Consider the following 14,603-nt stretch of genomic DNA (forward strand, 5'->3'; position numbering starts at 1 on the left):
GATCTAACAATAGATTCAATAGATACATTCTGCCTCCTCAGCATTACAATACTGACTGAGCATTAATAGATCAGCAGAACAGGCGCTTGCTAAGCAAAAAGTAAGCAGAGAAACCCCTGTTTTCTACGCAACAAAATGCATGCACAATGCAAGGAAGCAGCCAATCAGAGCGTTATAACCGAAGAGTTCTTTCGTGGCATCATCGTCACATCATCATCATAGGCGTGGAAGTTTCAAGGAAGACGGTACAAGATTTACCCCACCCCCCTTTCCTTACCAGAAGAACTGTCCTTCCCCCTACCCCCCCCACCACCACTCCGCCCCCATCTTTTTCTTTCTTCCGCCTCCCGTCTGGTCCAGATCCAACCAATTACCTAGCACCAGGGCTCTCCGGACCAATGAAATCCAGTTCCGAGGCAATCGGGAAGAAGATCTTAGCAGCCAATCAAAGAGGGCTTTACGGGAGCCCAATCGGAAAGTCGATCTCAGGTTTGCTGCTTGATGCTCAGTCAGCAGGAGGAGGGAGGAGGGAGGAGGCAGGAGGGGGTGATCTCCGCCTCCGCGGGTTGCTGTTGACCGGGCTTGCCCGGCGGTTCCGTTCGGCCCTCTCTCGGCTCTCCGACCGAGCTGTCGCGGCGGGCGGAGCCATGCAGCACCCGGGTCCCCCCAAAGCTTCGCCTCCGCTGCAGCCGCTCTACGCTCCCAATAACGGCGATTTCACCTTCGTCTCCTCGGCCGATGCCGAAGGTAAGAACGGGAGTGGGACGCAGGGGTAGCGCCTTCCGCGGAGAGGGCACCCCCGGGAGCTGCCTGGAGGAGGGAACCGAGCAGATGCCAAGAAATCCGGAGCCCTGTGGCGCAGCCTGGTCTGCGTGGCAGAGGCACCTGCGGGGAAGAGAAGGAGGGCTGGACTAACAGGTCCGGTAAATAAGGAGGGATCGAGTAATGGGAATGGAGGTGGGGGGAGGAGAAGGAGGAGAATGTGGAGCTTTACTGAGTTACGCAGATCCGCTAAAGAAGGGAATACAGACTAAAACTGAGTTCTGGTGGTTTCCTTCCATTGTTTGCGGGCTCTCTTCCATATTTTACACACACACACACACGCACACCAGCGCATAAGGCTGTGGATGTGGCACCTTGGTTACTCACTCTGATAGGGCATCAGCACAGATTGCTGTTGTGTCTAGATCTCTGTAGGTGTACAAGCACTTTAGAGCAGCTTTCTGGGAGTTGTAGTCAAGTTACCGCTGGAGAGCAACACTTGGGGGCGAATTAGTTGCTGATCAAAATTATTGATAATAATTGAAGTTGAAAACTTTAGACTGATCACATCCGATGGGTATGATTCATGGTGCTTGGCCGTATTTTGGGAGAAAGATGGAAAAAGTGAGAGTATAGTGTTTGAAGGATAAGATTTACAATCCCTATTGATCATGGCAACTAGAAAGAGTAAAACTTTTGATAACCAGTTGCTGAAGGATATAGCAACGAACATAACCATGTGATTAGCTGCCATGAAGACAAAATGCTGAACTAGACTGGCCTTTGAGCTGAGTTAAGTATGGATGCCATTATGGCCTTAATGCTGGTAGTCCTCAACTTATGATGATTCATTTAACAACCATTCAGAGTTATGACAACATTGAAAAAAAGTGACTTACAACTGGTCTTCTTACTTAAGACCACCACAGCATCTCCATGGTCACTTGATCAGTATTCAAGTGTTTGGCAACCAGCATGTATTTAAGATGGTTGCAGAATCCTGGGATCATGTGATCTCCATTTACAACCTTCCTGGGGGACTTCAACAATCAAAAGAGGAAGCTGGATTTGCTTAATCACTGTAATATTTCCTTAATTATCTTGGTGATTTGCTTAATGACCATGGCATATACAGTCACTCTGGATAGTGTTACAGGTGGCATATAAATTTAATAAATAAATCGAGAGAAGCAATCTACGGTAGAACAAAGGACAAATTTCCTAACAGTGAGAACAATTAACCAGTGGAACAGATTATCTTCAGAGGTTGTGGGTGCTTGTCTGGAATGGTATAGGGTCTCCTTAAGCAGCAGGTTGGATTAGAAGACCTCCAAAGTCCCTTCCAACTCTGTTATTCTGTTAAATAGGATAAAATTGGATGTGACTTATGTAACACTCACATCGCTTAAGGACAGACGTTCTGGTGCCAATCGTCATAAGTAGAGGACTACTGTATTTAAATGTATTGATATTTCCCAGATTTTTAATGGAAAACTCCAAAACTCAACTAGTTCTCTACACTGTATATAGCTCTGCACGTCAAAACTGAATGTCCTATGACTTCTACTGATGGTTAAACTGTTCTTTTTTTAAGTTAAACCTCCTTCATGCTCTTCAATCAAAATGTCACTTTTGTGCAGTGAACAGAAAAGCATAACAGCAGCTCTATGGATTTTAGAAAGAATAGATGCAATGTTTCAGCAGTATCTGAGCATTATTGTTACAGAAATAACAGGCCATGTTTTTAATCTACCCTGCTCACTGATCAAACAGTCATCTATTTTGTATAATTGGGACAGAGTTTGGCTGCATCTTACTCTGGATTGTGAAAAAGTGTCTTATTCTTAGAGTGATATATAATAGATTAAGTCACAGATATTTTCTGGAATTCTTTATTGTTTTTAGATTTGTCATATAAAATTGCTTTGCCCATAGTCTTTTAACTTAGAAGATTTTAAGAGTATTTGTTGTCAATGCATAAGTCTTCTGCAGTTTTTCCCTTCTTCTGCCTAACCATATTACAGACAAATCCAAAAATTTTTTTTTTCCTGCCATGCCACCTACATGAAAGTGGATTATGCGATGATACAGGAGAAAGAATGCATTTTATAACATATCCTGTCCCCACCCTAACATTTCATCTGTCACTTGTTGTTTGGCTTTTTCTTCATGTAATGTTCTTTTGAAATAATACTAAGCCTGAATAACAGCTGGGAGGTGGGCAGGCAATTCTAAAAAAGCAGATACTCCTGTGCCAGTCTGCTGTTTGAATTATCTGGTCCAAATCTTTGAGTCATTAGTTTAAATACCTGGGAATAAAGAGATCTTCTCTGCCTACTCTTTCTCCTAGCCTGGGTAGCTGATCCCCAGGCTGAGTGGCAAGTGAAGGGTGTCAAGATCTAAATCTACAGCTCAAGCCTTCTCTCTGTGATTGGGGAATGGTTTTCCTGTCAGTTGATGATGAGAAGATGGGAAAGTATTGTCTTTCCTACACAGGAAATAACAACATCATCCTTTAGCAGCAAGCAAAAGCATATATGGACAGCAAATCCTATATTGCTTTAGTTTCCTGTTGGCTAATCGGGGAGGAGAGCATTTCAACTGAACTATAGGGAAGAACCCTATGAAACTTCATGCTAAAGTGAATATTTCAGTTCTCCACAATGGATAATATGCTGGTATTTGTTAGTGCTTTGCGAAATGTATCACATGAGCATGGCACCCCTTCCTGAAGTTTTAAAACAGCCAGGTCCTTTGGAAAGCTGGCATTATTGCTGTAAAAACTGTTTCCAGGTATCTGCCCATGTATGCACAAATCTAGTGTCATCTATGCATGCATCCAATAACCTCTGAAGCAGTCACAAGCCTTCCAAAGGATATCACTGCTTTAAAAATTGAAAGTTTATGTTAACACATTTTTGCAGTGCATTTCTTTTGAATTCTTTAAGCTATTTTCTTATATGTGTTTATAGATAATTTAGCTTCTTTCATTATGTTACACTTCTTTTAGCTTAGGATAATATGCAAACTCAGCCACTTTTAATTTATAAACCACATTTTCTTTTGTAAAATGTTGCATATCAGGTCAAGCCAAAAACAAACCAACAATGCAACAATGTAGCGTGATATGAGAATTAGGCCTAGAAACCTTCCCTTTTTCTCATATATCAATATATATTCCAGTATAGCAAAAATATACGCTCAAAAAAATAAAGGGAACACAGGCAGAAGACATCCAACATCTGAATGAATGAAATAGCCTTATTAAATACTTTGTTCGTTACATACAGTAGTTTTGTATTCCCTTTAGTTGTTTGAGCAGTGTATAAACTACTGTATGTAAAGAACAAAGTATTTAATAAGGCGATTTCATTCATTCAGATCTCGGATGTCTTCTGCTTGTGTTCCCTTTATTTTTTTGAGCAGTATATATTCTTGACTACATTCTCTTACATTTTTTTTTTATTTAAGATTTAAGTGGCTCAATAGCATCTACGGATGTGAAACTCAACCTTGGAGGAGGAAATGTGGAATTTATGAAAGAATCCACAGCAACTACCTTCCTGAGGCAAAGAGGTTATGGCTGGCTTTTAGAGGTGGAAGATGATGATCCTGAAGATAACAAACCACTCTTGTAAGTAACATTGCTTTGAGATTCTTAGCTTAGCTCTGCCTTTGAAACTAATTTCTTGTTTAGACCAAGGGCAGTGATTTGTAGTAATAGTGAACAAGGAATTAAATGAAAAAACAAAGTTGACAATTGAATAATTCTGTATTTATTGACATTTAAATACATCTATCATTTCAATACTTTTTGTACACTATAGATAGAAGATTCCATTTTGGCAACATGTCATACTGTACTGTTTAGAAAACATCATAGATTAAAATATTTTTTCAGTAGAATCAGTGTAAAATTCTTTAAAACTTTAATCAGGAGAAGCTCAAAGCTATGAGAGACAATTGTTTAAAAATGCTTAAGGTGTGTATATTTGCATCTGTATTCCATGAATAAAAGGATATCAATTTCTGATAATAGTATGATTATGGATTATTTTTGAGTTGCACCTTCTTTCTAGGTTTCCTACTATAATTTTCTTTCCTGGGGAGTAAGAATATAATCATTATTCTCTTGCAATATTTAACATGGAATAATATAGCTGTCAGACAAGGAGTAGCTTAGCTTATTGTTTCCTAGCATTAAAAAACTTCCACTAGTTCAAGAATAGCTAAATATATTTGGGGGGAAATCTTTCAGTTGCTACGTTTCATATACAATTTATAAAGTCTGTATTCTTAAATAATGCGAAGCCATAATTTCAGGACATATTATGGAAGTTCTACTTTTTTGTAACAGAGAAGAATTAGACATTGATCTGAAGGATATATACTACAAAATTCGGTGCGTCTTGATGCCAATGCCTTCTCTTGGATTCAACAGACAAGTAGTAAGAGATAATCCTGACTTCTGGGGCCCTTTGGCTGTTGTCTTATTCTTCTCAATGATCTCATTATATGGACAATTCAAGGTGGGTGAAAAATGTTTTAAACCATCTTCATTATTTTAAGCTGTCATCAACTGTTAATACAGTTAAACTGTTATCAGTCAAATATTAAACTTGCCTGCATCTTCATATAGAAACCTGAATATACTCTTAGAAATAACTGGAATATGGTTCTTTTATCTAGTTATGTTTTTTCTTAAATTTTATTTCTCCTTTAATAGATTGCCTGTGCTTATGTTATCCTGCTTTATGTTTATTTTTAATTTACTATTTCCAAGTGAAAGTGGAATGTGTTCTGCAGACTGAACTTTTTGGCCCTAATCCATTGATAATACATTGTAGTGATTGGCTTCTTTTTGAACTATAATTTTGCAGAGGCCTTCTGGATCAAGCTGAATCTATTCTGTTTTTTATAGTGGCCAACAAGAATTTAATAGGCAGATAATAGCAGCTCATAGGAACAACTGTTTTGAATCTGAAAATTTTATTTATGCAAAATAACTAAAACTATTACTGCTATTCCTGTTACTGTTATAGATTGTCATAGCCAGGAACCACTAGATAATTTGATCCATAATTAGTCACTTTTAAAATTTATCATTATGTTAATTGAAGTATGGGATTCAGTAGTGTGTTAATGAACAGAATACTGCATTTGTTCATCTGTTACGTACTCAGGATTTACTAGGGTTGTACTTTGGATCTGAAGTTGAAAAGATATTTTGGAGCAAGTCTAGGAGCACATGTTGCTTCTATCAGCATCTCCTTTAAAAATCAACATGAGTTTGCAGAGTGGCTGTATTATCTTAAGAAAATACTGTACATATTTGAATTAAGGATGTGTTGATAAATGTAATGTACATATTCAAACCCACCCCGAAGCCTAGCACTTTTCTGGGATTTACTGTCCTTCAGTTTAATTAGGATAATCACAAATTTTCATATTATGAAGCAACCATGTTATGAAAACTTGGGATGATTTTGTCTAGAATAAGGCTTGCACAATTGCATGAGCAAGAGTGAATGGGCTGATTGAAGGCATTATTTTTCCAATTTAAGGAAAAGTTTTTGTTTGTTGAAATTAATTAATTTTTCAGTTCATAAATAACCGTGTTGATTAGAATCTTTTAACAATTTCTTAAGGTGGTATCCTGGATTATAACTATTTGGATATTTGGATCCTTAACAATCTTCCTGTTGGCCAGGGTTCTTGGAGGAGAGGTAAGAATTTTGTGAAAGTTGACTTGGTATTTGAAAGTTCAACTTAAATTATTTTTAAATTGGGACTAGTTATATAGTATAGCCTTTATTGTCATTGTACATTGTATAACGAAATTGGTTATAAGAATTTTCATTCCTTAATTGCTCATTTTATGGTCCTATCTATGAACAACTTGGATGAATACTAGTTGCTCATTATTATTGGTTTATCAGAAGGTATCAACAGTAAGCTGGGAAGTATAGAAAAAGAAAGCTGATACCGTGTTTCCCTGAAAAAAAGACCCTGTCTTATATTTTTTTGAACCCCAAAATAAGTGCTTGGCCTTATTTTCGGGGATGTCTTATTATTTTGGGGTGCGTGGAGCAAGATGGAGCTCCTCTTGCTGTCTTACCTGATTTCCAGCTCTGTCTCTCTAACCCTACCCAGAGGAAATGGCGGAGACTGGCTGCACATGCAGTTAAATATTTTCAGGGAGGTCTTATTTTCGGGGAAGGGGCTTATTTTAGCGCATGCGCTCAAAAGCCCGATTGGGTTTATTATCAGGGGGTCTTATTTTAGAGGATACAGGGTAACATTGGAAAAGTCAGTTTATAACACTGAGACAATTCTGCTGTTAAACACTAAAATGCAAATTAAAGTATTCAAAACAAATGGGTATCCAACCTCTATTCAAATACATCCTTTTCAATATAGTTTTTGTTTTCAACACCTTTTTCAAATCAACTCTTGTCTTTTAGCATATCCTTTTCAATATCCCTTGTTGAACTGATCTTATTAGGAATATTTCTAACATGAAACCAGAGTGTCCACAATTCTACAAAATTTTGATTGTTTAGAAAATGATTACATGAACAAGAGGATTTGGGAATTAGGCTTGTAAGAACATATATGTCTTACGTACTCAAGTTTGAACAATTATCTTTGTTAGGAGACTGAGTTACTGGAAACAATGACTGAAGTATTTTAAATTTACAGGTTGCATATGGTCAAGTTCTTGGAGTGATTGGATATTCTTTACTTCCTCTTATTGTAATAGCACCTGTACTCCTGGTTGTTGGATCATTTGAAATTGTTTCCACTCTAATAAAAGTAAGTTCAATATCATTCATGACCAGAAGACCAAAACCTCAACAATGTATCAATTAATTTTATACAATAGTATAAAATGCAGCTAGTATTCATGTTCTACTTTGCTTTTGAGCTAATTTATGCCTGTAAATTGAATTCACTTGTGATTATGGCTAGAAAGCAAGGAACCATGAATTCAAGTCCTGCCTTAGCGATGAAAATCAGTTGGATGACCTTGGGCCAGTCTCTCACAGCCCAACTCAGGCAGGGATATAAAATATATGATACATACAGTATGAGATTTATAATAAAGCTTGACTTACAGTACTCCATCTTTTAATGGCTATATTCCTATAAATAAATATTTTGACTGATGTAGAAAAACATCAACATGCTGTACATTTTTCACATTAAAAATGATATAAAAAGAAAAGGAAAACAGCTTGTTAAAGGAAACTTTCAAAAACAGTTGGATGAAATTACTATTTTCTCCAAATAATAAATTGACTACTTTAAAAAGTAAGGGGAGGAAAACAAAACAAAAACATCTTGTTAGAATTTTCTCATTTTGTAAATACACTCATTTGGTATTACAGTACTGATTTTGTATTAACTGGAGATCAGCTTCCTGCTATGTAGTGCCTTCCAGATATGTTGAACTGCAGCACCAGATTGTCCACACAGCAGTAGGAATTTAGTTTCAGATTACTGTGCATAACCAGTTTATTCTGTTGTTTCTTGATAAAAAAAAAGTTCTACTGTGCAGTTTGGGACTTTCCTTGCCTTGATAATATTTCTTTCTTTCTTTTTTTATTTCTGCCAGCTTTTTGGAGTGTTTTGGGCTGCATACAGTGCTGCTTCCTTATTAGTTGGTGAAGAATTTAAAACCAAGAAGCCTCTTCTGATTTATCCCATCTTTTTATTGTACATTTATTTTCTGTCTTTATATACTGGGGCGTGACCAAAATTGCTAGATTCGAACAAGGACATTTTGATCACCATGAAGACTGAACTGTTGGTGGATAGAAAAGGCAAGTGACTGTATCCTATCAGGCGGACAAAGTTTCAGTAGTATCCTTAAGTACATCTATGTATTATTATTTAAGCATTTTTAATTATAATGCAGATTTATACCAGAGTTTTAGGTTTGTTAGATTTTTAATAATACGGATGGTAACATTTATAAATATGTTATTTGAAGAAACTTATTACTTATGCCAAAAGCACGAGGTCCATATGATAGGTCAACTGTCATGAAACTTGAAAAAAATGAGTGATCATTTGAAACCATAGTTCCCATAAATGTATTCATCAGCCAATCCTCATCGTTCCTATATTTTAATGTGTAATCTTGTCCAATCTTGACTTGGCTATTGAGTTATTAGTTCTGATTTAAAGTTTTATATTGATCAAAGATTGGTTTAGGAAATTTCATCGTAAAGGGGATTTATGATTATTATTACCATCACATGAAATATTTGAAGTAATATTTAGTAGTATTTGAAGTAATTCTTTTTTTTTTTTGAAAAAAAGTTGAACTGTAAATATGTCATAGCAAAATATTGCTTTACAAAGTTGATTTTGAAATCTTTCAGAAAAAAGTTTTTATCTGCAGCTTTATGAAAGTGGTAAGTGAAAAAAGTTTAAATAAATAGTATGATTCTGAAAAAATTCTTCAATAGAATAAACATTGCTTTCTTCAAAATTGAACTTGTTTTATAATACCTTGTTTTGCTGTTTATGTAAACTGGTTTTGGGGTTGGTAAAATTGTTAGCCACAAAGTTGCGTTTGCAATTTGATTATTCAAGTTTAATATGAATTGATATTATTGAAATGGCTCTTTAATATAATTGTATATTAGAGATGAAAAAGACATTCTGCATTATAAGGATTTTCATAGCAACATTTATCGTTTGCAAGCAGGGTGGATAAAAATCGATTTAAAAAAATTAAAATCATTTTTTTATTTAAATCGGATTTTTTTATTTTTATCAAATTTATTCTAATAAAATGCTTTTGGAATAAAAATCTATCTAAAGATAGTTTTCTATTTAAGATACATTAATAATTTAGTTTATTCAGCATGAAATGGAGCTTAGTTATGTAGCATATTCTGCAATATTGGGACTGTTGATGAGTCAACAACAGATCAGAGGAGGAGCCGCTGTGGGATAGAGATGACAGTTGCTCTTTAAAAATTACGATTTAAATCAAGTTGATTTAAATCAAATTCACCCTGTTTGCAAGGCACATATTTAATCTAGTCTGCTTATTCAGATAAGCAGATATACAAATAGTTTTTGTCAAATTGGCAATCAAAGGCATAAATTGCATTGAGTTGCTCATCCAAATAGAGAAACAATTACTTCTGCGTTTCCTGAATTTGAATTTTTGGATGTGCATTGAATAACATATACAATAGCCAAGAGACTTGGAAAGAAAGGAACTTTGCAAAATTGTTAATATTGTTTTTCAGAAATTCTAAACATTTTCATATGGATTAAATTTGATTGTATTTGAATAAGTTAAACAATTATGCATTGTTTAATAGAAGAATAAGTAGCTACAAACTACTGGGGCTATCCATTGATTTTACTGACAAATTAAATGCTCAATTTCTGCCAAGTCTGTAAGTCGAACAGCAGATTTTTATCATTAAGCAGATAAAGTTTAGACCCAACATTCTTATTTTGATGGAACTTAATTTCAAGTTATCAGCATTTAGGAAAATAACTTAAATCCATTCCTGATGTTAGAATTTATTAATCAGCACGTCCACAAGATCTGGTTGTTTTTCTCAGAATGATAAAAGGAGCATCACACTGCAAGCCCCAACACTTTGGGGCATGTGTGCAATGCATGACGTAAGGAGTGTCATGCAACAGGGTGAGGCTTGTGCTGCAATGCTGTTTTCATCAGTCTTTCCTTCTACACCCCCCTCAGATCATTGGATCCATTTTTTATGAACATATTCTTGGAAATCAAAGCCAGGAATAAAACAAAAAGGCTTTAACATGTGCCTTCTAGTTCCTCCTCTACAGAATTATAAAAATTGAAGAATAACAAGTTATATCTACCTTTCATATGAAGCGATGCCTGTACTTATAAACGCTCTGAAAGTGCTACTTTCTGCTTAAAAACAGCCTGTGCTTTTTTCTGTGTAATAGCAATAGCACTTAGACTTATATACCGCTTCACGGTGCTTTGCAGTACTCTCTTAAGCAGTTTACAGAGTCAGCATATTGCCCCCAACAATATGGGTCCTCATACCGACCTCGGAAGGATGGAAGGCTGAGTCAACCTTGAGCCTGGTGAGATTCGAACTGCCAAATTGCAGGCAAGCAGCAGGTAGCAGTAGCCTGCAGTAATGCATTCTAACCACTGTGCCACCTGGGCTCTTAATAATCATCATTATTAATGATCATTTTCAGAACCATGTATTATTAAATGGTCTCTAGAATGTCCAATTCTATGGCAGACTTTGATTTATAAAAACACTAAAATGGAAGAAAACTATACAATATTATTTCTGCTTAAAATATAAATGTAATATTTCAGTTTCATCTACTCTTTTTAAATCTTAATAATCAAATTCAGCTTTAAAGCAGATAGCTCTGCCTAGCGGTAACACAGATATATGGCAATCAGGGCAATCTGAGACTTTCCATACCCAACGCCCTGAACATATGCTGGGCTAACGCTTCTATCCACTCTGTCTAGCATGACCTCAAAGTTAGCTCATGTAATCAGCCAATCATCAGAAGCATTCTTAAATAGAAAAATATGTTTGGTACAAATGCTAATTCATTAAAATAGTTGTCTTAATTGATTAGAAACTGGTTTGGATTAAGGTATATATTAGGATGTAACAATGTTTTCTGTAAACTTGAGCAGAACCCATTATGTTTCCAAGGTTCAATATAATTTAAATATGCTGTATAAAAGAAGCTTTGTCAACAGTTTCCCAGTGAATTAAACTATTTATAGTAGTGCATCAACTCCTACTTTTAGCCTAACATATATGTAAATACATGTATTTTATACAAAATGGAATTCAGTCTGTTTGCACAATACATATAAATCTTCTGTATAATATCTAATCCAAGCGATAAATACCCATATTTCATATGTTTAAGATGTGTTTATAAGAATGTAAATAAATTTTTAGGATTACTGAAATACAAGCTTTTGTCATCTGAAAACATGTGAAAATAATTACAAGGTTTTCATTTTACAGCTTTCCATCAGCTAAAGTTATGGATATCCATGCGTGAGCTTGACACAGCCTATTTACAGCCATGTTTCATCTACTGAATGTTATAACCTGAGAATAGTAATTCTGCCATACACATACTTTTCTCTGCAGTAGACATTTATAACTATTTTAAGTGAAATTATAAGTTTATTTTTTAAATTTTGAGGTTAATTCTACTTTTCTTTCAATTTCACATTTAGTTTTGAGGAAAAAGTTTCCTTTTGCAGCTTACTTCCCCCCCCCCCAAAGTACCCATTTTGAAGTAGCATTACACAATGGACTTGTACTGTGTTTAAAAGAATAAGTTTTTTATTACATTTATATGCTGCCTGATTCCTAGTGCTTACGTTGGCACTTTTCTATGGTCTTGTTTTGAAAACGTGCTTACTCTTTGTCATTTGTGCTGTAGTCACTTTTCATTTGGATTACTGCAATGCTGTAATGGGGCTGCCCTTGAAGACCATACAAAAGTTGCAGTTAGTCCAAAATGCAATAGCAGGCATAGTTCTTGGTACCCTGTGGTTTGCTTGATTTACAGCACTGTTGCATGAGCTGGATTGCTCCCATTTCCTTTCTGGGTGCAATTCAAGGGTCTTGTTATCACCTACACAGGGCCATATTATTTGTGGGACCACCTGCACCTAAGAATCTCTGCCCCTTTACTAAGTCAGGTATGGTAGGTGCACTCCAGGTCATTTCCCTTAAATGCTATCAACTGATGGGACCTTAGAAATGTGCCTCCTCTGTAACCATCCCAGCTTTTTGGAATAGCTTCCCAATTGAGATTTGAGGGGACCTATCCTTTTAGCTTTCTAGAATGATGTGAAGACCAAGTGCTGGGCCAAGCTGAGGGTGTTGAGTCAGGAGGCTAATAGTTTGGTTCGTCTGGCACCTGATGGGAAAGATTGCTTTGCTTTTAGTCCTGTTTTTATTAGTTGGATCACTATGTGCGATAGTAGGCCCTATAAGTTCTGCAAATAAATTTATCTGCTCTGCTTACTGAATTCAAGTCTTGGATATCAATGGCAGAGATGTAGGGCATTGTTCTTATCTATTTTAATACCTCTGTTTCAGATTTTCACGCTTTCTGTATTTTAGCTGAATATGAGGAATGTTTGCATGTTAAACCTATCATTTGACATAATGGTGTCTGTAAGAAAGAAACTAGTAATGTTTCTTTACTCTTAAATAAGCTTCTTTCCTCAGCATTATACTGAATGCTTCCGAGCTTGTATCAGTACACAAATAAATCAAAAATGTATTTGAAAATTCTCATACCTTGAAAATACACTGCTACAAAAAGGCTAGGCTTTTTAAAGCTGAAATACAGGACTTGAAAGTAGATAGCCCATGTCTGTTGATTCTTTTGAGTGTCTCAATGGCTTTTGCTAACACAGACCATAGTATCCTTCAGGTTATCTGATAAACCATATCCATTTCAGAGGTTTTGAGCTTTCTGGCCAGACTGGGCTTGGAAGTGGTGATTAGTTCTGTTCACCACCATGACAACTGCTGTACACTTTGATTATATCATTTCAGATAATGGAAGTTCTGCATTCAGTCATTTCTACATTCTGTGGCCTGATGGACATCATTCCACCATGACTGTCTCTTGGTTACTGCTTCTGATTTCATGTAAGCTCATGCTTATATCATTAGTGATGGTATCTTGGATCTTGTCTTCGGTTGGCCTCTTTCAATTGCATTCAATTTTTGTAAGCATCAAACTTTTCTCCATTGACTATTGCTTTTGCGTTTATGTATCCAAAAACCATAGCTTCATTATTAGTACTTCCAATAAGCAGCGTGATTTTTATTTCCTCCAATATTAAATTATTTGTTCTTTTTGTAATTGGTGGTATGTTCAACTATTTTCTTCAGCACAATTCAAAGGCATCAGTTCTTCTTCAATCCTCCAAATGGTCTAGCTTTTACAACTAGAGTTACCATCAGTTAGTTAAAGCTAATGTATCTTGGCTGCAAAAATCCAGGTTACCACTAGATAGCAGCAAAGTGACAGGGAAAGCTCTTTGACATCTTGTGGTATGCAGATTATTACAGACAAATATGGTAGCCATAACAATTACTTTCTCATACCAGTCCAAAATATTGCTATCCAAGGGCTCAAACAGCTCAAGACCTCATTATTTCCTTGGAAATAGTAAAAGTAAAGAAAATAGAAGAGCAACTCAAAAGGAGAAGTTCCACAACTTAAACAGGAGTCCAAGTATCTTTTTAAACACATCAAAGTGGGATGTACCACTTACTTTCAATACATGGAAATGCAATGGCATTATCTCATTATCCTAATACACAGTCAGGCTGTGGCTGTGAAAATAAACGCTATAAATCTTGGCCGGATCTATAATAAACTTATATATAAACTTATATTAGGCTTTACATGAGAATCAAGAAGCGGTCTGCAGTCAGCCTTCTTCGACCGACTGGTCTCTAAAAGTCATCTCCAGCAATCGAGACGTTTTAGTAATGCACTCGGAGGCTCCAAATTTTGAAGGCTGCCCAAAATTGCAAATCGGGTTTCTCTCAAAATCTGAAAGGGAACCTGGGTTTTGTTTTGCTTTTGCTTTCTTCTTCTTTCCAGCAGTCTACGAAATAAATACACCCGCCACTTCAACGGCCATTAAAAGCCAGGCTGGAGGGCGGAGACATATCTGACTACGGAGGCAGGAATAGGCAGCATCTGCTGGTCAGGTGACTTAAAGCGAGCTCTTCCTTAGGAATGGGCTCAGGAGGCGGTAGGGCGCATGTCCATTCTCCTTCCGCCCTTTC

The 14,603-nt window shown here is 36.3% G+C and overlaps 1 protein-coding gene across 1 annotated transcript; it reads left to right on the plus strand.

Annotated features, from left to right (window-relative positions):
* The first annotated feature begins 444 nt into the window (after positions 1 to 444).
* Positions 445 to 9,590, plus strand: YIPF4 (Yip1 domain family member 4). Its single transcript, XM_034428139.3, has 6 exons — positions 445 to 747; positions 4,234 to 4,396; positions 5,120 to 5,291; positions 6,411 to 6,488; positions 7,465 to 7,578; positions 8,381 to 9,590. The coding sequence occupies exons 1-6, from the start codon at positions 648 to 650 to the stop codon at positions 8,516 to 8,518; spliced, it is 765 nt and encodes a 254-aa protein (XP_034284030.3). The 5' UTR covers positions 445 to 647; the 3' UTR covers positions 8,519 to 9,590.
* Positions 9,591 to 14,603: the final 5,013 nt, after the last annotated feature.

This window comes from Pantherophis guttatus, chromosome 1 (genome assembly GCF_059756535.1).
Source record: "Pantherophis guttatus breed Tessera chromosome 1, ASM5975653v1, whole genome shotgun sequence".
NCBI lineage: Eukaryota > Metazoa > Chordata > Lepidosauria > Squamata > Colubridae > Pantherophis > Pantherophis guttatus.

Bases quoted from the DNA above. Each gene is read 5' to 3' on its own strand.
- YIPF4 (XM_034428139.3), top strand. From the start codon at position 648: ATGCAGCACCCGGGTCCCCCCAAAGCTTCGCCTCCGCTGCAGCCGCTC. The intron at 748-4,233 runs GTAAGAACGGGA...TTTTTATTTAAG, and splicing joins CTCCTCGGCCGATGCCGAAG to ATTTAAGTGGCTCAATAGCA. The intron at 4,397-5,119 runs GTAAGTAACATT...TTTTTGTAACAG, and splicing joins GAAGATAACAAACCACTCTT to AGAAGAATTAGACATTGATC.